Genomic DNA, 23,694 nt, shown 5'->3' with positions numbered 1-23,694 from the left:
AGCATAAAGTTTTTATTGAATCTGTATACTGCTTTGGGTAGGATGGTCATTTTCAAAATATTAATCCTACCATTCTATGAGAATGGGAAGTCTTTTCATCTTCTGATATCTTCTTCAATTTCTTGCTTCAGTGTTTCTAAGTTTTCATTGTGTAGGTCTTTCCCTTCCTTGGTTAGGTTTATTTTAAGTTATTTCTTTAGGTTACTGTGAAAGGGATTATTTCCTTGATATCGTTTTTCTATGTTTGTTTCTAATATATAGGAAGCTACTGATTTTTTTTATTTTAATTTTGTATCCTGGTGCTTTGATGAATTTATTTATCAGGTCTAAGAATTTTCTGCTGGAACTATTAGGATGTTTTATAGAGAAAATCACATATTATGTAAATAAGGATACTTGATTTCATATATGTATTTCTTTTATTTCCTTCACTTGTCTTACTGTTCTAGCTAAGACTTCAAGCATGATATTGAACGTGGGAAGAGTGAATGAATGTCTTTGCCTCGTTCTTGGTTTTAGTGGAAATGTTTCAAGTTTTTCTCCATTTAGTATCATTATTTCAATATATTTAAAATTTTCTGTTTATATTTTTCCTTGATGCATGATTTAGATGTCATTTAGTTTTCTAATGCTTGAAAATGTCCCTATGCATTTTCTAATTAGAGTTCATTACGACTGAAAAGCACAATCAGCATGGCTTCATTGATTTCAGTTTTGTTAGAGTTTACTATATGGTCACAAATATAGTCTGTTTTGTTTACTTTCTCATAATATTTTTCAGATAATATGAACTTAGAATATATATGTGTGCATAGTTATATGTATCAATATGTATAATTGTATAATATGTATAATTGATTGTATAGTTGAATTCTTCAATAGCTTTTCTAATTTTTGTCTAGTTCTCCAAATTATTGTTGATAAGGATGTTACAATCTCAGTTCATTTTATTTCCATCAAATTTGTATTTAGCATTCTATAACACTATTGTTTAATCCTCATACATTTACAAACCTACGTTTCTCTGATGGGTTGATACTCTTGCTATTATGAATTTTTTTCTATCCTTGGTAAGTTTATAAGTCTGAAGTCTAACCTATATGATATTAACACAACCACTCTTACTTTTCTTATTTAATATTAATATGATGCATGTTATTCCATTCCTCTACTTTTAACTTGCTTTAGTTTGTATGAACATGTTGCTAGCTAGCCTATGATTGGGTTATATTTTTCTTCCAGCCTTCTACTCTTTTAATTTCTATACATAGATTATTTAATGCAATTCTGATTTTGATATATTAGGGCTGCTTTCTGCTTAATTCCCTCTTTGTATTCTCTTTTCTCTACCTCAGTATAGTTTACTTTAGTGTTCATTCAGAGTCACAACAAGAAATTTTATACATTTTTCTTCAAAAATTGAGAATAATAAGAACACTTAATGTGAGTAAAAATAATTATCAATTCTTTTTGCTTTTTTTCTTGTTTTTTTTCCCCCTGAAGTTTAATTATTTCTTTTTTAATTGCTTTTCTGCCATTTAAAAGCATTATTTAGGGAAGAACATTATTCTTTTGGGGGGAATGACTTAAGTTCCCCCACAGGTATGAAGTATGTTTTCACTATGCATAATAATATGGGTTGGCTGTTTTAATTGGTATTTTAAAAACTTTTGTAGTACTAGGTTTGGGACTCTATATTTTATGTGTGTGGAAATGACTGATATTGAATTTGTTTGGACCCAAAACATATGGTGCCATGTCTCATTTTGTTATTACATTTTCAGAAAATTATAATATCACCGTCATCTTGGTGTCATGTACCCATTGTCTTTAACCTAAGTTTGAGATCTTCATAGTTGTAGGTACAACCTGGACATATTGTGTGCACCATATCAGACTCAGATATCTTATTTACAACTTCTATTCTGACTGCTTCTCAAACTGCTTTGAGAAAGGGCATTTCCCTTATTACTTCCAGGTGAGGGTAGAGATCCAATTTTATCATGCACCTTCCTTTGACACTGAAGTTTTGTAAGTTCCTTATTATTCTTTCAGAGGGGTGGGGCGTCTGGTGCCTTTAGTCGTTTACACAGACACTTCCCAGCTGAGAAGGATAAAGCAATATGTTACCTTTTTTCCACATGCCATTGCATCTATTGTAAGTAGTGCAGAGAAAAGACTATGCAGGTATCTGATAGTGGATATAATCTGCCTTGGGGAAAGGGTGATCTTAGCATTGCTGATCTGTGAGGAAAGTACTTACACTTTGCTGTTTCCTGTGAACCCGCCGCAGCAGGCAGGGACGGATACATCATTACTGCAGGATGCTGGTAGAAGTCCAAGTTCCTCATGTAGTCTCCACTGACATGTGGATATTCAAGGAGGTGTCTTTATTTCCAGCTTGCGATGATAAAAATCCCAGTTCCCTACTTGGGCTTCTCTCACAACAGCCTGTTGAAATTTAGCTGCCTGGTTATAGCTCTGCGAGTGTCGAAGGCAGCCTACATGTCCTTTACTGGCATGTGTGGGATGGGGGGTGTCACAGAATTTTTAGTGGTGCTTGGCTAGACTCAAATAATAGTTATTATCTAAAAGTTTTCTGGCTCACTAAGTTGTCCCCCTTTCTTGTCCTTTGGCTAAGGAGTATAGGCATTTATTGGGAACTTTTTGTTTCTACTCATTGGTATTTCTTAGTCAAAGACCTCTTCAGTTTCATGTCTGGGATATATAAGGCAACCAGAAAATACAGAGAACCCACTATTGCATAGGTCCCAAGGTCACCATTTGTCCTCCTCTCTCCTTTCCTTCTGTAGTCTTTCACTTGTTTCATACAGTATTTCTAACCTATAATTAAGTGGAATTAGCAAGGAACAGTGAGTGGTATTCTTTTTTTTTTTCAGGATCAGAAATAATCACTTGTCTTTTAAAGTAGAATTAACGTGTGTATGTATGTGTATTTCACTCGTGTACCTTTTTACCCCCTCAATCAATTTTCTTGCATCTGAGTGTTCCATGTCGACCCTTATTTACTTAAGCCGAGAAAGCACATTACACCGGTGTAAATCTGTCCTGCAGTGGTTAGGAGCACAGGCTCTGGAGATCGTTATCTCGGGACTGAGTCCCAGTTCTGTTGCTCTGAAATTGTTAGAGAGTTACTTAACTCTTCCTGCCTGCCTCGTTTTTTGTTTTAGTCTTGGAGTGGGTATAATGAACGCACTGATCTCAGAAGACAAGACTAAGAATTACATGAGCTAATCTGTACAAAATGCACAGAGCTATATTCAATTTACTTTTGCTTGCACTTTCCACAATTCAGAAGGATATCTTGTTTATGTCTTTTAAGTTAAGTTCTGAATCAGTGCCATCTCTCCAACTACAACACCACTATTCTCCAGTTCCTTATAAACCAGTTACTCTCGATCTTCCGCACTTCCATAAGTTCATAATGCTGTCCTTCAGCGTCCTCCTACACTTTATCTCCCTCATCCTTAACATGTCATAGGTGCCTTTTTTCCGAAGTAAACCAGTGCTTTGTTTTCCTGGAAAACTCTTTTGAGTCACTGTTTTCAGCTTTGAATACAGCAGAGAGTGATCTCTGGTCCCTTTTGGTCATGTCTTAGGGTTTTTTGGCATCTGATAATCCTGCAAGACTAAGGTTGGGATACAGATATTTTGAGAGAGGGTTTTAGACAATATTGGAAGTACAAATGTGTATAGGAATTGTGAGAGCAAAACAAGTTAGCCTGAAAAGCGAAAAAAAATCCTTATTAAATTGGTTCTATAACTTCACTTAAAAATGCAGCTACAAACACAAGACCATGAATAGCCAAGGGGATTCTGAACAACATGAGGAATACTTAAAGTATAACACCTGATTTCAAAGTATAACACAGAGCCATAGTACCTAAAACAACACCTGTCACCAGTCACCTAGATCAGTGGAATAGCATACAGAACACAGAAACAAAGCTATTCATTTACAGCCACCAGATGCTTGGCCAGGATGTCAATAAAAAGATATTGGTGAAAGCATGACCTCTTCCGTAAGTAGTACTGAGGAAACTGGACGTCCGAAGTGATTCCTACAGAATTTGAAAGAACAATTTTCATCTTCATCTAGAAACACATAAAAAAAAAATCAGGATGACTCAAAATGCTCCTGAGTGGTAAAAGTACTGCTGGAGGTGGTGCCATTCCAGCCCTCAAAGTGGACTACAGAACTACAGTAATAAATATGTCATTATATTGGCAAAAAAACAGACATGTTGATTAATGGAATAGAATAGAAGACCCATAGATAAATCGATACGCCCATGGATACCTGATATTTTGATAAAGAAACTGCAAAGACACACTGGGAAAGGGACTGCATCTTCAGCAAGTGGTGCTGGTCAAATTGGATGGCTGCAGGTAGAGGAGTCTAAATAGATCCATACTTATCACCCTGTATAAAACTCCACAGCAGATGGATCAAAGATCTCACCATAAAGCAATGTACACTGAATCTGGTAGAAAAGAATGTGGAGAATAGCTTTGAACTCATTGGCAAAGATGACTTTCCGAACAGAACACTGTTAGCAGACACCAATATTAACAATTAATGAAAGGCATCTCATGAAACTGAAAAGCTTCTGAATAGCAAAGAACACCATCATTCAGATAAAGCAGCAGGCCACAAAATGGGAAAAGAAGTTTTTTTTTTTTTTTTTTTTTTTTTTTTTAGCTACATATCCAATAGAAGGCTAATATCAAAAATACATAAAGAACTCAAAATACTGGACATCAAGAAAACAAATAACCAATTAAAATGGGGTACAGATCTAAATAGAAAATTCTTAAAAGAGGAAACTCAAATGGCTCAGAAACACTTAAAGAAAGGTTCAAGACTTTTAGTCAGCATGGAGATGCAAATGAAAACTACTTTGAGATTTTATCGTCTATCCATCAAAATAGCTAAGACCAATAAAACAAACGACAGCTCATGCTGGTGAGGACAACGGAGTAAGAGGAACACTTGTCCATTGCTGGTAGGAAGGCAAACTTGTAAATCCACTGTGGAAATTAGTGTGACAGTTCTCTAGAAAGGCGAGAATGTACTTGTGTCAAGATCCATCTATATCATTCTTGTGCATATATCCAAACTATGCTGCATCCTACTACAGAAACACTTGTTTAACCATGATTATTGCTGCTTTGTTCATGTCCAGAAGGTGGAAACAACTTAGATGTCTGTCAGTGAATGGATGAATGAAGAAAATTTAGTATATTTACACAATAAATAGTATATTACCTTTGTCACGGGCCTGAGTTCGTAGGCGCAGCGGGCCTAGCCTAGTCAACATGCTGGTCGCCAGAAGCTGGGTTTGTCACAAAACCTATGTGACCCCACGGAGACCCTTCGAGAAATCGCGTCTCGACCAGGAGTTAAAGTTGATTGGAGAGTATGGACTCCGGAACAAACATGAGGTGTGGAGGGTCAAATTTACCCTGGCGAAGATCCGTAAGGCTGCCCGGGAGCTGTTGACGCTGGACGAGAAGGATCCTCGGCGTCTGTTTGAAGGCAACGCTCTGCTGAGACGACTTGTTCGGATTGTGGTGCTGGATGAAGGCAAGATGAAGCTGGATTACATTCTGGGCCTGAAGATTGAGGATTTCTTGGAGAGAAGGCTGCAGACCCAGGTCTTTAAGCTGCGCCTGGCCAAATCTATTCACCATGCCCATGTGCTCATCCGCCAACGTCACATCAGGGTCCGCAAGCAGGTGGTAAACATCCCATCTTTCATTGTTTGTCTGGACTCTCACAAGCACATTGACTTCTCCCTCCGTTCTCCTTATGGTGGTGGCCGCCCAGGCAGAGTGAAGAGGAAGAATGCCAAGAAAGGCCAGGGTGGTGCTGGAGCTGGTGATGATGAGGAAGAGGATTAATTAATACGTTGTCGTGGGGTTGGGGGTTTAGCTCAGTGGTAGAGCGCTTGCCTAGCAAGCACAAGGCCCTGGGTTCGGTCCCCAGCTCCGAAAAAAAGAGAAAAAAAATTTAATACCTTGTTGCACTGGAGGATTGTCTAGTTTTCCAGTTGACAAATAAAACAGAATTGATACTTGGAAACAAAAAAAATAGTATATTACTCAGCCTATAAAAATGAAATTATGAAAACTGCAGGTATGTGGATAGAACTAGAAACAATCCTCCTGATTGAGGCAACTCAGATTCAGAACAACTGTGGTGTGTATGCATTTGCTTATATGTGGGTTTTAACTACTAAGTCATTGAAAAGTAAGCTACAATCTGTATAACCACAGAAGTTAGGATAGTGAGGAGAGATGGATTTCTCTAAGAAGGGGAAATAGAATAATCGTTATAGATAGAATGGGAGGTCTGGAATGGGAGGATCAAATGAGGGGGGATTTGTTTTTCTTATTTATCTTGTTATATTTGTATATATATATGTATATATATATATATATATATATATATATATATATATATCCCTTAGAAGTCTGTTTAATTTCTAAGGAAAGACAGAAAAAGGGTGGCTTTGGATGGAAGAGGGAGTTAGGAGGAACTTGAAGGAGTAGGGGGAGGAGAAAACATAGTCAGAACATATTGTATGAACAAAATCTATTTTCAATAGGAAAAACAGCTCTATATGGAGAAATACATTATTGGCACATAAAGCCTATAAGAGTGAATACATACTAACTTGACATGGTAGTTTTTGAGTTTTCCAACTCTTAGGGGAAATGCTAGAAGAGGCCGTGTGTAGCCTTCAGCTGCAGTTAATCACTGTTGCCTTTTACCTCCCAACTTAGAGATCACGAGTGCCTGGAATCCATTGGGCCTGAAGTCCATTGGGCCCTTTCTGCAGGCTCTTTCCCCACGTTTCTCCTTCTCCTTTAATTATTCTGCCCATTAGTCTACCATTTTGAACTCTTCCATACATATCTCATCTATCTTTCTCTTTTCTCCCATCCCTGTTCAAGGCAAGCTGGTCCTTCTGAGGATTGTGCTGAAGACAGATAAGATATGCACCAACTGTTTGTTATCAAAGTTCGCTGATTTTACCTCCCTTAGTGTGCCCTTGTATTGTGTTGCAATGTAATGTTGTATTCCCACTGAGACTACCCTTAGTCAGGATGCCATTAGCTCACAGTTCCTAGTTATTTTTTAATCTTCCAATAACCACCACCCCTTCAATGCATTCAGAATGCCATTGGCGAAATAAGGTTTCTATAGCACACTTTTTTAAAAAAAGAAGAAGAAAGAAAACATGGCCCTTTATCAGTTTGCCTTCAGGGTAAAAGCCCACAACCTTAATTTTGTTTCCATTCCTCCTGTATTCTGATTCCAGTTCTTTCCCTATTCTAAATCCTGTTGTCTGACCTGAAAAGGATTGTCTAAATATTCTACAGGCTCCCCTATAACCATTCTTGTAATTAGAGTAGGGTCATTTGAACTTGAATAATCAGTAAATGGTGAGCTAAAATAATGTGTATTATTTCCGAACTTCATCCAAGTTTAGAATCAAAATACCCATCAGATTTGACCATTTTCTTACCCTGTCGCATAAACCCTGGAATTAGGGTTGAGTTGGCAGGGTTACAAGATGGAAGGGAAGAGGTCTCTGAGGAATTAGACGGATGAGACCCCTTACCAATCTGCACTAGCCTCTGCAGAAGTTCAAAAATAGTTCTTTGGTATGTATGTTGGTGTTTCCATGTTTGTCTGTGACTTTGGCCAGCATTACTCACCTCAACTTATTCATAATCACTTTTTAGACTGTCACCATACTGAACCATTTGACTTCCAGAAAATGTACCTCTAAACTTTTACTCTCTGATGAAAGCATTCTAATATTCCTCCATTAAAACTTCCTAGCTTCCCCCTGAACTTGTTCTTTAGTATCCTTGAGACATCGGAACATTTGCCATTTTCTAGTCTCAGCCATTCTATCTACATCTTCATGTTCAGTGTGCAGTTCAAGCGCTGTGATCACTTGTTTGGTTTCCCATGTCTCACCTTTCATTCTCAAGCCTAGTAACTCAGCTACCACACCCACACTGCAAATTTCCTATCAACAACAACTGAATGTGAAGATCCATTTTTTTTTTACTTTTAAGTCTAAGATATATGGAACCATTGCCCAAAATGACATAAGCACACTGCTGGGAACCATGTTTTCAAGTTAACTTTCCTCACTTCATATATACTCTCAAAATTAATAATCATTTTTTGTGCTAAGTCACTGCTTTTCTTTTGCTACTAACACCTGTAACAAGAAGGAATGATGCCACGTATGGGAAACCTAGACAATTGCCCAAGGCTAATGATATCATGAATCTTAGAAAAGAATCCACTCTTCTAGACCAGAATAATTCCTAGCTGCATTCTAAATATTTATACTTATAGTTACAGAGATGTCTAGCTCTCCCTCCTCATCAAAAGAACTTCAGTTTGCAGCATATGAAGACAATTACAGGAAACCACAATTAATCCAGATGCAGGGTACCCAGCCCCAGTGGGTATGTCTACAATACAACTTCTATACCTAAGGCTCAGAGAAAAATCTGAGAAAGGAGGTCAGAGTCAGAGGAACTGGTAGTCTGTTGTGAAAGTTTCCTACAGATTCTAGGAAAGCCATTCCCATGATACCAGAACAATATGGCTACCTAAACAAGACCTGCAATATGAGGACAGCAATTTGCATGCTAATGTGGAGAGGAGAAATCTCATTGTCTTCCTTGGGAATGAGCCTATGAGCCTCCTAAGCAGTTACCTGTTACCAAGACGATCACAGTTTTGTTGTTGTTGTTGTTTGTTTGTTTGTTTGTTTTGTTTTGTTTTTTTGTAAATAAGAACTCACAACTAACCTTTTTATACTTGCTGCTTTTGCTCTTAAAAAAGGGGCTTTTATTTTTCCAGGAAAAAACATCTCACTTATGATTCACCTCCACAGTAATTTTCCATCAATGATCCTTTATCTAGCTATGTGCTTTAATTTTTCCTTTTACAGTGGATGTACTTTGCTTAGAAGCATATACTAAAATCCTCTATGTTGCACAAATCACCTGCCTTAAACATTGTACCTCCTACTGTACCTTTAATGCTCTTTACAGCTAAACTTAAAAGAGCATATGGCAGTCAGTGGCTCTGTCTTTTTCTCTGAGTTACTCTTCAATTCTCTGCAGTGTATGTCTGCTCTTATCTCTGCTGAAACCTGTCTTACTGGATGTACTGATTAAACTAGGTTCAAACAAACAAAACAAAGCCTCTTTTCTTCCAGTCAGAAAAACCTATTTGGCATCTCCACAGTGTGTACCTCCATTCCATACCGAATCTTTCACAGCCTCTATAAGTCCACTCTCTCCTAGCTCTGTGGCCGATTCTGTTTCTCTACTTAGCATTACATGTTGCTGTTCTCGATCCTTTTCTCCTGCTACTGCTTCTTATGTGAATGTACGCATTTAAACATTCTCCATGCATGTGCTTGCTTCTTCTCAACCACTCTGTGGGAGCTGCTATCTGTAGTTGATTTCTCATTTTTCGTTCTGACTGGATGCGTCACAGCGTCTTAAAATTGAGGATGCTCAGCTCTGTGTCCCCCGGATGGTATTTGTTTTAGCATTCCCAGTCACAGTAGTTGTAGTGGTTTGAAAATGCTTGACCCATGGGAAGTGGCACTCTTAGGAGGTGACTCCTTGTCACTGTGGAGGCCAGCATTGAGTGCTCCTAGAGCTCAAACTCCACCCAGGGCAGAAGAGGTAGTTTTCTGGTTGACTTCAAACTGGGATGTAGAACTCTTGGATCCTCTGGCATATGTCTGCCTGTAAGCTGTCATTCTTCCAGCCATGATGATGATGGACTGGACTTCTGAAACTGTAGTAAGCCTCAGTTAAATGTTTCCCTTTGTAAGAGATACAGTGGTCATACTGTCTCTTCACAGCAATGGAGACTCTAAGACAGTAGTCGCCTGTTTGCTCACAGCAGAAGCGTAAAAACCGTTCTGCTCCTTTATCATACGTAGGCTCCCTCTTCCTAGACTCTCTAAAATCCTAGCACAAAATCGTGAGTTCTGTTTGAAATTTACAGATTTGAGACTTGGGAGGTAGATCAATGAATAAACTATGTGCCATTCTAGTATGAGGGGCAGAATTCAAATCCCCAGAATCCAAGGAAGTTCCCAGCTGGTGTAGTCCTCTGGCTCATTTGAAAGGCCTCCCATTTGGGAGGCAGATGCAAGGAATCCCTGGAGCAAGCTGGCTAGTAAACTACCTGAATTGGTAAGCTGTGGATTTGAGAGATATTGTACCTGGATATTCTCGCATATGAACCCCCACACACATGTAAATACCAAACATATGGAAATATGCACGCACACAAGTATGTACAGATATACAGGCACACACCCAAGAAAGATAAAGTTTTACAAATTTGCCATCAGTTTTGGTTTGTTTATCTTTGGGCCTGTAATTTACTTACATTACTTTCCTCTCCATCCTCCAGATCCTCCTATAGATCTATATGCATCTATCTCTATCTCCATCTATCTTATCTATATCTATCATATATCTATCATATATATATATAACATATATATATATATATATATCAGATTGTATAATGTTACTTGCATATACGTTTTCAGAGACGACCATTTGGTATTAGGCAACCAATTGGTGTGGTCTTGTTTTACTCACTGCAAAGGCTTTCCTGTTCCATTTCCTTCTACAAAACCCTCACTGAGTATCTCTTTAACACTGCAATCAATTACCTATAATAATCCACATTTACTTTTGAAGGCACCACTTATCACATCAAACACTCCACAATTTTACGCAGTTGTTCATTGTTCCCACCATAGCTTTCACTCTCTTGGCACAGCATGGAAGGTCTTTCTTTGAACACTTTACTCTCACTATAATTTTATTACTAACACACTCTGTGGTCTAACCACGTTGAGTTATTGCCATTTTCATAACATCTCATACTTATAAGAACTCTGTCATTTGCTTACACATCCCCCTGATATGATTATCTTTGAATTCTCTGTTTATTCTGCTTCTGCTTGAAAGGTCATGCTGGCTATATCTTTAGGTGTCTTGGCTTTCTTCTGAAGATTTTGTGTCATTCTTGGATAATGAACTTTTTAGATAGACTTTTTCTTTCATAATTTCATTGTTTTTATTATTTATTTCTTCTTAATATTTTTATTTACTTTCTCCTTTTGCTCATCTGTTACTTTTAATATTTGAGCATATTTATACCTGTTTTGCCTCTCTTAATTTATCTCATCTCTTCTGGAATTTTGAGTCTGTTCCTATGGGGTTATTTTTCTGATATGTATGGGTCATATTTTCCCATTGATATGAATGTCTAATTTTGCTTTTATTTGAGGTTTCAATTGTAACTACCATGCGGTTGAGCATGGGATAGTCTTTTCTTCCTTTAAGCACTATTGAATGTTTCTCTAGAAGATTGTTGACTTGTTTGTTATATGTCATCTTAACCCTTCTAGGGCTTTAAATATGTGAGATGGTCTTTTATTTTTAATCTTTGTCAATGAGTGACTAACAAATAAGAATGTTTTAATATTATTATACAATATGCAGTTATTGTCACTATCAAATTAACCAATATACCCACCATTATTTTGTGATGAGAATTTTTAAGATTTACTTTTGTTAGTAGCACCCACAAATATACTAGTATATTATATATCATATATAATATAGAATACACGCATTGAATGTATATAACTTACTGCATATAATATCTGTAGAACTTAATTGTGTTAAAACATTGAAGGTTTTATGTTTTAACCAATTTGTATAGCATCTACAACTTCTGGTAAACAGCATTCTATAGTTCTACCTTTTCCTTTCCATGTAGAAGTTAGGTAATGCAATACATGGTTTTTTGTGCCTAGCTCCTTTCACTCGGCAAAATGTCTTTCAGGTTCATCCATGTTGTCATGAATGGGTAGATTTCATTCTTCTTATTGCTATTATCACTATTGATTTCAAACACAAAATCTGGCTATATAGCCCAGAATAGTGTGACGCTTTCTGTTTCCTTGCCTCTGCTATCCAAATGCTGGAATTACAAGTGTGTTACCATGGCAATGTGATTTGTTTTAAAATGTTGAATATTATGCCATTGCACATGTATGTGAATATATATGAATATGAAAACATGCGTGTGTGATTTTTTGTGTCCACCATCAGACATTAATGGATTCGTTCCATATCTCCTTTATTATGAATAATGTTGGAATGAACACGGTAGTACAGAGATGTCTTTGAATCAGTAGCCTCACTCTCTATATATAGTGATGAGATTGAGAGATTATACATTGGTTTTGTCTTAATTTTCTGAGGACATTCTGCATACTCTGTAATTGCTACACTAGTTTATATGCTCAACAACATTGTCCAGGTAGATGTTCACTATGTGCCACATCACTGGCAAAACATTTTTGGATGTCTCATAACAGTGATGACTTGATAAAATAAGTTCAGAAGTGTATCCTTTTTTTTAATCTTTGGAAGAGCTTGAGAGGGATTGATATTTACTCTTTTTAAAAGTTTTTGTAGGATTTACCAGTGAGGCAATCAGGTCCTAGGCTTTCTTTTAAGAACATAGTTTTTATCATTTACTTACTATAAATATCTTTTCACTTTGCCAGACTGCTGACATTTTCTATTTTATAAACTGACCTTGGTACATGGTATGTGTCTTGTAATCAACACATTTCTTCCATTTATCCAATTTGCATATAAGTGGACACAAGAGTTTCTTATGACCATTTTATTTTTGTAATACCAGTTGCAAATATCTCCCTTTGCATTTCTTATCTATTGATGCAAAACACAGCTCTCATTTCAGGGAAAAAGCTTATTAAGAATCAAACATACATGGCTATACAGCAGAAGCCTGGATTCAGTTTGCCAGAAATAACATGTCCATTGTAGACACAAAATAAAATCATAATTCAAAGCATTTACCAAATACAATGCTGGTGGCTGGTGGTTTGTAGCTAAGTGAGTAAAACGCTGTTATGGGATTTAAATGTTATCTGATGACATTCTCAGCTCTGGGGCTGGTAAGAATTAGTGGTTGGCTAACAATACATTCCAAATGTTTTACCTGATTGCTAAAAAATGTTAGGTCAACATAATCTACCATTTTGCTGTATATATATAAAATATATGTATATATGTATATATATTATTTATATATGTAATTATATATGTTATATGAGATATACAATAAAATAGACATAAAATATTACATGTGTAGCATAATATATTTATGTGTATGATATATAACATATATGTATAGTATATTATGCATGTAATGTAATATCACATATATATGTACACATGTTTATAAAACATACTTGTGTCTAAGTTTTCTATGCAATATAATGCAATCTACAATGAATACATACAGTGAAATTTTTAAATTTAATTTTTAAAAATGATGTTAGGTCTGATACAGGATCAAAGATAGACTAATATAATTTTGTCTCTTTATCTGCAACATTCTCATTTTCCAAGGTTGTAAAAGGCCAATCAGTCTATTAGCCTTATACAATCCTCATCAGAGACACAGCCTTTTTTCCTGGGAACTTCCGTTTACATGTAATTTAGTTCAACTAGCGAAAGACTTGATGATTTTGTTACTCTTAACCCCACTCTTACCCCAAACATTGTGGGGTTTTTTTCCTACTTTTCCTGTTTGTTTCTCTCATCTGTTTTACTAGTACTCTGTTTTTTGTTATTCACTTCCTCTGTTAACTTTAAGACTGGTTATGTTCTTTTCTTTCCCAACTAGCTCATGAGAAGGCTTACTGAGTCCACAGAACAGAAAAGTCTTGTCCTGTGTCTTCTTATCTTAGCCCCATGCAAACCCTGAACCACGCCAATCACCTGAATATTCTAGGTAGAATGGGATAAATGGGTTTCCTTGACAGCATCCTGAATCAATTCAGTAGCCAGTCGCTCATTCACTGTGCTCTTGGTTTTTCAATGAAAGAGTGCACAGACTGTATAGGTCTCATCTGGTACTGAGCTGTATGGCCATGAAGATAGTTGACATAGGCAATGAAAATAATAATAATTGATGATGATGATGATGATGATGATGATGATGATAGTTTTCTTTTGCTTTTTCGTGTATTGGTTTTCCAGAATTATTTGTTCCAAAGGTGTTGGAATTTCTCTGTGAGACTCTTGAAGTTGCATAAAAATACTCTCACCTGGTGGTGGTTGTCAAAGTCAGTGTACCTATGGGAAACATTGTTGGACACTTCCATCACCTTGCTGATGTCACTCCTAAAGCAGTCTGTATTCTTGCCTTATTTAGTCCTTGTCAGCAAGCTCCGTGATGTACCATGGAGTGGTCTAGGTGCTAAGGCTTCTTCACTTGGCTGGTAGAAGATAATGTATTCCAGTCTCCTGTGCATTCTGAGAATTATTTAACTATATCATTCTGGCTATGCAGCAGCACTGATCTATAAGCACAGACTAGAGGGGGACAAGCACTTTTTCTGGGTAGCACTCACCTTACAGTCTATGTCAACAAAATGGATACTTCTCTGTGTCTTCAGTCTGTCCAAGCACTGCAGTTGTGCTTGGATTTTACAATCACTGCACTATGGCCCAGAAAGTAGCTTAAGGTAGAAAGTCAGGGTTTATTTCACCAGTTTCTTTCTATTTAGACCCAAATCACAGTGCTTCATGTCGTTCCCTGTCTGAAAAGAAGTTCCTATTAATTTTCACGCTTTAATCTTTGAGAAAACAGACTTTTATAGTTCAGTTATTGGATGTACTTTTCAACAAGGTCAGGAGTAATCCATGCTGCTTGATTCCCATCTCTTTGAATTTCAAAAAAAATCAACATTGAAGTACTAGCTATGTAGATCTTATAACGTCTTTTTCCTGATATGAAAAGTTTCTAAAGTTCAGGGACTTCAGCAGTGATATACCTGTACTAATGTTTCCTGCTATATGTTTGCAGCACAGCATTTTTAGTCTACTCATTTAGAAAAGTTACAGAAAAGGGTGTGCATGCGCGCGCGCGCGCACGCACACACACACACACACAGAGACAGAGATGGGCAGAGACAGAGACAGAGACAGGAGTGGGAGGGATAGAGGAAGGATGGTAGAAAAGGACACGAGAGAAAGAACTTTGTTTCCCTTTAACAATAACTTTATCAGTAATCAGTATTTAATTCCTATCATCCTTCCCAGATCCAATTAGATGATGCTCATTGAGATGTATTCTCCCTCCCCAGTAATTGCTTGAAAAAGAAAATAAGGTCAAGTAACAGCTTTTGCCATGGGTGATCCTGGTTTGATTTCTGTTGGTCGACTATTTTCCATCATTCAGTGATCATGAGACACACCTAAGTAAAAAGGATTTGGGGGTATGTGCTATGGTTGAGATAATCTATGCAGTAACATGTCATATGGGCTGTAACAGAACTCACCGAGAAACATGTGCTGGCTTGTGTGTGATATCGCTCATCAACAACTGAGCCTTCCTCTTGCTAGCCTGACATTGTGCTTCAGTTGATAATGAGACTGCTCACCAACAAATTTTACAAGTGGCACTTGGCATGGTGCTGTTATATTGAGTGATCGTATGCCCATGGAATTCTAGAGAAGTCTGCAGACACACCAGTTCATTTCCTTCTAATAAGTTAGCCATGGAGAAACTGAAAGTTTTCCTCTTGACATTGGGTGCTGATTTAAAATGAGCATGTAAGGTAAATCCTCTGCTTACAGCACAGTTTCCATCAGGAAATCACAGGTGACTACCCATCGCTTCCATCATTCCATTTTCCATTTTCACTTCAATCTTTTCTCAGGCCTGGACTTTACCTTCAGCCCTTTAAGTAACGGCAGTCAGAAAGAGTTGTGGAATGTTTAGTCTTGAAATTAACTGAACTTTCATCAAGTTGATGGATGACAGAGCCAGGAAACAGAATCATGGATGCCTTAGCTTGAAGGGGTAGAAAAACATACTCATCATTTGTCTTGATTTGGCAGGTGAAGTAAGTACCAAAAAAAGAGAAAACCCCAATGGAGACGTTCCTGTCACCCACTTAATACCTATCCACTTCTGTTGGCTTCCTATAAAGTTCCAAAACGTGTTTCACTAAAAGGAAAATGACAAGCAAGCAACCAGACAATGAAATATACAAACTCATAAGACAAATTAAATATAAACTTAAATCAGAGTAGCCATACAAACACCCTCTACATAATTCTGATAGTGAAACTTTAAAAGAGATCACTTTATCTGCACCAACCAGACGTGCTCCCTTTTCCTAACACAGCTAGCTTTTCTTTTCGTTTTAGTAATGAATGATGTGTCTTGTGTTTTGTGAATTCTGACAACAGGGAATCATAGATTATGTAGTTTAAGCTAGAGAAATGTTTTATTATGTTTAAAATTACAGTTCTTTTGATATTTTATTCTGTCAATTATCCTGCAAAGCAATGTACCTCCAAAATGAGATTCATATTAAGAGAAATGTCTTAACTCAAAATGTTTTTTTATTTTGATTAAAATTAATTCAACATGTCAAATTCAAAATGTTTTATTCAAGTAATTGATTGGTAAGTACCACTGTTGTGATTTATTAGACAAAAGTGACTTTCTGCTGTAAGTCATTTATTTACTGGGCAGAGTGCTATGCTCTTCCACAGTCTCAATTTCCTGGGTTGAAACTTCCATTCCTTTTTCATTATTAGTTACTTAATTAATATCCCAAACACTGCTCCCTGTCCTGTTCACTCCCTCACAGAGTTTTTCCCCCTCACCCCACTTCCCTTCTCTTTTGAGGGGATAGGGTCCCCTTGGGTATCTTCCCATTTTGGCATTTCATCATCATCATCATCACAATCATCACAATCATCATCATCATCATCATCATCATCATCATCATCATCATCATCATCATCACCATCATGACCACCACCACCTATTCTCAGCCTGATTACCCTCCCACTCAGGCCAGACAAGGCAGCCATGAAGACCAAGCTGCCTGACTGCTACAAATGTACTGGGGGTCTCGTTCCATCCAGGGTATGTCCTTAAGTTGGTGGCTCAGAATCTGAGAGCTCCCAGGGTTTGAGGTTTGATGATTCTTTTGGTCTTCCTGTGCAGTTCCCATCTACTTCAGGCCCAGTCTCTACCCTCCATTTAATGTTTGGCTATGTGTGTTTGCATCTATTTGTGTCCACTAGAAAGTATCATCCTGAGTAAGGTAACCCAGACCCAAAAGAACAGGCATGATATGTACTCACTAATCAGTGGATATTAGACAAAAATTACAGAATGCCCATGATACACCTCATAGACCCAAAGAAGCTAAACAAGAAGGAAGGCCCAAGTGCAGATGCTTCAACACCACTTAGAAGGGTGATCTAGATAGTCATGGGAGACAGGGAGGGAAATGGGTAACAGAGGGGGGAGGGAGGTGGGGAGGGGATTGAGGAGGCAGGATCAGGAGAGGTTGGGGGGGCAGTCCAGAAGGCCAGTAGAATGAATGGAAATCTGCATCTCTAGGTGGGGGGTGGGGTGGGGGATGGAGTGTCTCTAGAAAGTCCCAAAGACCTGGGATAGGGGAGGCTCCCAGGAGTCAATGTGGGTGACTGTAGTTGAGTGGCCTCCGTTTCTATTAACCGCTGTCTCTGAGTAGTAGCTCCAAATGTTAATCTATTCAGAAGTCTCCAAGACCTCTGGTATTCAAAATATTTTTGTCACAACAAAATAATTATAGCACTTAATTTAATTAATGAACTTCTTCACACCAACTTTTTAAAGTCTCTTCCTTTAAACCAGTATACTAATACCCTTGATGTGTGTAGATAAGTATACTTACACATATTAATTCATAATTTCATTTGCCAGGTTTTCCTCCACTTCCATGTCATATCACTTAGAGCCATTTCTCTTAATAGGAATCACATCTTTGGGAGCATTTGCTTTGCAAGATAATTGACAAAATAAAATAAAATATCATAATACTTTTCCTCAATCATCTCAAGACTTAAGGAGAACTGTGTCAAAAACAGCGAGTGTCTCACCAAATTCCATTTTTGTTCCTGTAATGTTCAAGTGTGCCCTAAAGACAGCCTTTTGGCAAGGACTTCCTACATCTAAGTGTTTGTAGCTATATTAAGTCGTTTTAGTTAAAATTATAAATCAAAGTGATAAGCCCATTTCTAAACTACTTTATTTCCTTTCTATTGAGTATATATTCAAATATATAACCCTTTTCTTTCCTGATAAAAATTCTTTTTTCATAATTTATTCTTATTCACATTACATCCCAATCACAGCTCCCTCGCTCCTTTCCTTCCCATCCCACTATTTAAAAATCCCTTCCCCTATTACCCCTCCCCTTCTCCTCAGAGATGGAGAACCCTAACCCCTTGAGTTCCACATCACCCTGGGACATCTACTCTCAGCAAGACTAAGTACCTCCTTTCCCACTGAGGCCCAACCAGGCAGGGGAACTATGCAATGTCAGACAAGAGAGCCAGTGACAGCCCCTACTCCAATTGTTAGGTGACCCACATGAAGACCAAGCTTACTCTCTACTACAAATGTGTGGGAAGCCTAGACATTTCTTTCTAATAAGACAAAACTGGAGAAACTGAAAATTCTAGTCTTGACATTAGGTGCTGGTTTAAAATTAGCATGTGAGATAAATCCGCTGCCTACAATGCTGGTTTTATCAAGACAACATAGATGACAAACTACCTATCTGTATTTGATCTCTATCTCGTTATCAACTCAAGCCCAACCCTTTCTTAATAGACAAAGTCTATTTTTTAAAGGTGGCCTTCAAATCATACCAATGTAGTAGTGTCCCAAAATATTACACCAGGATCTCCATGGAAGGAACATAGAAACAATCTCATTCATTAGTAGGAATTTCAATACAGTAAAGATACACTTCATTGATTCCAATTTATAACCACTTGCAGATGAAAATTTCATTTCCTCCAAAGGTGGTCACACTTGGGAAACAAAGTACTCTTGAAGAGCAGGCTACATGACCAGAACTAGATGGACAATAGAAGACAAACCCAATGGCATCCTTAGTGGGTCATTGTCTATGAATGTTGTGTCAGGGATTTTACTGATCTTTTTTAAAACAATTGTTTTAATTTTAGTTTTTAAAAAATTTATTATATATACACACACCTTTCTGTCCTATGGGTTTTTATGTATATAATTTTCAATTTAGTTGTTTTATGGGATCCTTGAATGCAAATAAATAGGTTTTGTTTCTTGTGCCCTCTCTTAAAATTTTTCCTTTTGCATGTTTTGTCCAATTCTGTTATATTAGTTTTATCTTGTTATATTTTATTATTATTCCTACAAGTCTGTTCTCTTCTAATTAGAGACTGAAAGGGAATGGATCCAAATAGGAAGGGATATGGGGAGAAACTAGAAATATATTATGTGAGAAGAAAATCTGTTTTCAATAAAAACAAAATATTTTTAAAACACTAAAGTGATAAAATTTATGGGGTAATAGCAATGAAATAACAGATTAAGATGCAATAATAACTGTTCTATCTCTATGAAAAATAATGAATGAAGAAATAAATATTAGTGAAAATAACTTCTGAGAGAATTCCTGAATCCAAAATATGCTGGAGAAAAATCTATGAAGCACAGAACCCAAGGGCGGGCCATATAGAAAACAGTGAAATCATTTACTTGTGTCATTCTCCTGCCTAGTCTTAAGTAGTTTATAGCTCCAGCATGGATCCCCCTGGGGGAAATTTCCGTCCAGTGAAAACAGAAGAAAGGCCACAGTGATTTTGGCAACCACTGTGTGTCCCTGAGACTCATATAATTTCATTGACACTAAACCCAGTTGATAGGGAAATTCAAATTATATAACAATATAACAGAGAAGTATCAACCACCATGATCCCATGAAAAGCTACCATTGTAGTCTCAACAAAGAAAAAGCCATCACTTTGCCCTTCCTTCTTAGCTCCATGCTTAGCTGTACCTTCTTCTGTGGCCTGAGTCATCACTGTGACCCAGTGTTCTAGTTAAAGGTCTGGCTGTGTGCCCAGTTTCCATGTGAAGAGGCACACATACCACCATGTACTCATTCAGTTCCAAAACCACTCAACAAATACCCATGCCTTGTACCCTGGTGCAACATGACAGTCCAGGTGCCCATCTACCACATCTGGTGCCAGCAGAGGTTTTCTTAGCTATGCCTTCCATCTGTAGATGAAAATAAGAATAGAATGACTCCAGCACCATTAACACCAAAAGCTCTGGATGCTGATACAGGTATCCTTGGCTGCCAAGGATGCTGACAATCTTCAGTGATGCTGATTTTATCTTACACAATGCCATAAATATTATTCTGTTACAAGCTCTCCAAAGCTGGAACTTCTGGTGTGCATTTTTTTCCTGAAGCTGAAACTGTCACAATTCACTCAGCCAGGAACCATAAGTTCACTCACAGGGGAAGATTTCATTTCCTAATGAAAGCAAGTCCTTAAAATAGGGAAGGGATGACTGCTCGCTTAAATGTGAAGAATGTGAAGGCGCCATTGCAAGACTAAAAGAAATATGCAGGGGGTGGGCAAAAACATGATTTCCCAAGAGGAACATGAATTTTTCAGTATCTGACCCTAGAGAAGCAAAGACCCATTGTCTGACAAACACTTTAAAACTCACTTTGAATACGCCACAAGAGAAGACAGATGAACAATTCAGTGATATTAGAAAAACACTTCAGGAATAAAAGAAAAGGCTCAAAAAGAAGCGACCTGGGTGAATTAAATAGAGATTTGAGAGGGGAAAAAAGCAATATATGAAGCTCAAATGAAGTGAAATTTTAACTGTACAAATAATTAAGCGTGGAAGAAAAATCTATTCATTTTAAGACAGATAATGGTTTGATTTGCAATGTATTTTATTTATTTTGCAATGTGACAGCGAAAGGTAGTCAGCAGAAAATGTAATCTAAATTTTAGATGTATATTTTTTCCCCAAGCAAGACATATGTGGTATGATTTTATCCCATGGTGCTGAGCAGTAGCAGTGAGCCTTAATAACCAATCAACCACAGACTGTAAGGGCAAACATGATACTCCACAGTGCACTGGGTTAACCTATGATACTTGGAGACTTTAAATAGTAAACAGATTTTTAATTCATGACATTTTTCAACATATATTAAGTTTGTTAGGAAAAATCATTTGGTAACTCTAAAGGAATAGGCATCTATGCAGAAGAGAAAAAACTGTAATGAGACACAGGGAAGAAAATCTATAGCATTTCTAGTGTTCCATAAAGCCAAAGAAGCACAGCTTGTGACATTCCTATAAAGAACCAAGAGGACGTGCAAAAACATTTATTTATGAGATAATGATGCCAGGTCCAGAGGCAAACACCTGCAATTCCAGCACTCACAAACATGAAACAGGAAGAAATCACAAGTTTGAGGCCATCTTAAAATCCTTTACTGTATATAAAGTTTGAGACCAACATGGATTCCAAAGCCATATCCCCTTCTCAAAAACCAGCTAACCAACCAAGCAACAACATTTCCTTATAATAATGGCAATGGCTAACATCTCCTGAAGACAGTAAAGTTGCAATCCAGACTCATGAAGCTGAACCAGATGCTGGGCACATGCTTGAAATCTAAGCACCCAGAAAATAGAGGCAGAAAGATCAGGAGTTCAAGGTTAAGCTCACCTACATTGCAAGGTTGAAACCCAAATAGATTTGACCCATAATACTATCAAATAAAACAAAACAGAACAAAACAAAACAAAGTACAAATTCATGTAGCTGGAAAGCCCTCAAATGATAGCATACCCCTATAAAGCTCATGAAGACGTTTGAATTGGCCAAAAGTTAACTTAAAAAAAAAACTTGAGGCCGCTGCAGAGAGCCCGTGGGCAGCACCCCACGAGCGAACTTGAGCCTCGGGACCACAGGTAAGACCAACTTTTCTGCTGCAAGAAAGCTGCCTGGTGAGCTTGGGACACACGGAAGCAGAATTCCTCTAGGACTGGGCACGTTCTGTGTTTACCGGAAGTCCCACACCCGCGGATCCCGGCTCGCAGCAGCTCTCTGCTCCCAGACACCGTGAGAAAGAGACCCAACCGCCTGGTCAGGTGGGCACTCCTGAGGCTGCAGAGCTGAAGAGTCCACCAACACTGCTCACCCCTGTCCACATCCCTGGCCCAAGAGGAAACTGTATAAGGCCTCTGGGCTCCCGTGGGGGAGGGCCCAGGAGCAGCAGGACACCTGCCTGAGACACCACCGGAACCTGAGGGAAACAGACCGGATAAACAGTTCTCTGCACCCAAATCCCGTGGGAGGGAGAGCTGAACCTTCAGAGAGGCAGACAAGCCTGGGAAACCAGAAGAGACTGCTCCCTGCACACACATCTCGGACGCCAGAGGAAAAAGCCAAGGACCATCTGGAACCCTGGTGCACTGAAGCTCCCGGAAGGGGCGGCACAGGTCTTCCTGGTTGCTGCCGCTGCAGAGAGCCCCTGGGCAGCACCCCACGAGCGAACCTGAACCTCGGGACCACAGGTAAGACCAAATTTTCTGCTGCAAGAAAGCTGCCTGGTGAACTCAAGACACAGGCCCACAGGAACAGCTGAAGACCTGTAGAGAGGAAAAATTACACGCCCGAAAGCAGAACACTCTGTCCCCATAACTGAATGAAAGAGAGGAAAACAGGTCTACAGAACTCCTGACACACAGGCTTATAGGACAGTCTAGCCACTGTCAGAAATAGCAGAACAAAGTAACACTAGAGATAATCTGATGGCGAGAGGCAAGCGCAGGAACCCAAGCAACAGAAACCAAGACTACATGGCACCATCGGAGCCCAATTCTCCCATCAAAACAAACATGGAGTATCCAAATACACGAGAAAAGCAAAATCTAGTTTCAAAATCATTTTTGATCATGATGCTGGAGGACTTCAAGAAAGACGTGAAGAACTCCCTTAGAGAACAAGTAGAAGCCTACAGAGAGGAATCGCAAAAATCCCTGAAAGAATTCCAGGAAAACACAATCAAACAGTTGAAGGAATTAAAAATGGAAATAGAAGCAATCAAGAAAGAACACATGGAAACAAACCTGGATATAGAAAACCAAAAGAAGAGACAAGGAGCTGTAGATACAAGCTTCACCAACAGAATACAAGAGATGGAAGAGAGAATCTCAGGAGTAGAAGATTCCATAGAAATCATTGACTCAACTGTCAAAGATAATGTAAAGCGGAAAAAGCTACTGGTCCAAAACATACAGGAAATCCAGGACTCAATGAGAAGATCAAACCTAAGGATAATAGGTATAGAAGAGAGTGAAGACTCCCAGCTCAAAGGACCAGTAAATATCTTCAACAAAATCATAGAAGAAAACTTCCCTAACATAAAAAAAGAGATACCCATAGACATACAAGAAGCCTACAGAACTCCAAATAGATTGGACCAGAAAAGAAACACCTCCCGTCACATAATAGTCAAAACACCAAACGCACAAAATAAAGAAAGAATATTAAAAGCAGTAAGGGAAAAAGGTCACGTAACATATAAAGGGAGACCTATCAGAATCACACCAGACTTCTCGCCAGAAACTATGAAGGCCAGAAGATCCTGGACT

General features: G+C 38.1%; 1 protein-coding gene across 1 annotated transcript; it reads left to right on the top strand.

Annotated features, from left to right (window-relative positions):
• Positions 1–5,294: 5,294 nt before the first annotated feature.
• Rps9l1 (ribosomal protein S9 like 1) lies at positions 5,295–5,931 on the top strand. Its single transcript, XM_039100139.2, has one exon. The coding sequence runs from the start codon at positions 5,341–5,343 to the stop codon at positions 5,923–5,925; it is 585 nt and encodes a 194-aa protein (XP_038956067.1). The 5' UTR covers positions 5,295–5,340; the 3' UTR covers positions 5,926–5,931.
• The last annotated feature ends 17,763 nt before the right edge of the window (positions 5,932–23,694 follow it).

The sequence above is a fragment of the Rattus norvegicus genome, chromosome X (genome assembly GCF_036323735.1).
Source record: "Rattus norvegicus strain BN/NHsdMcwi chromosome X, GRCr8, whole genome shotgun sequence".
NCBI lineage: Eukaryota > Metazoa > Chordata > Mammalia > Rodentia > Muridae > Rattus > Rattus norvegicus.
The sequence above is the reverse complement of the archived record's forward strand: the minus strand, read 5'-3'. Positions and strand labels throughout refer to the sequence as shown.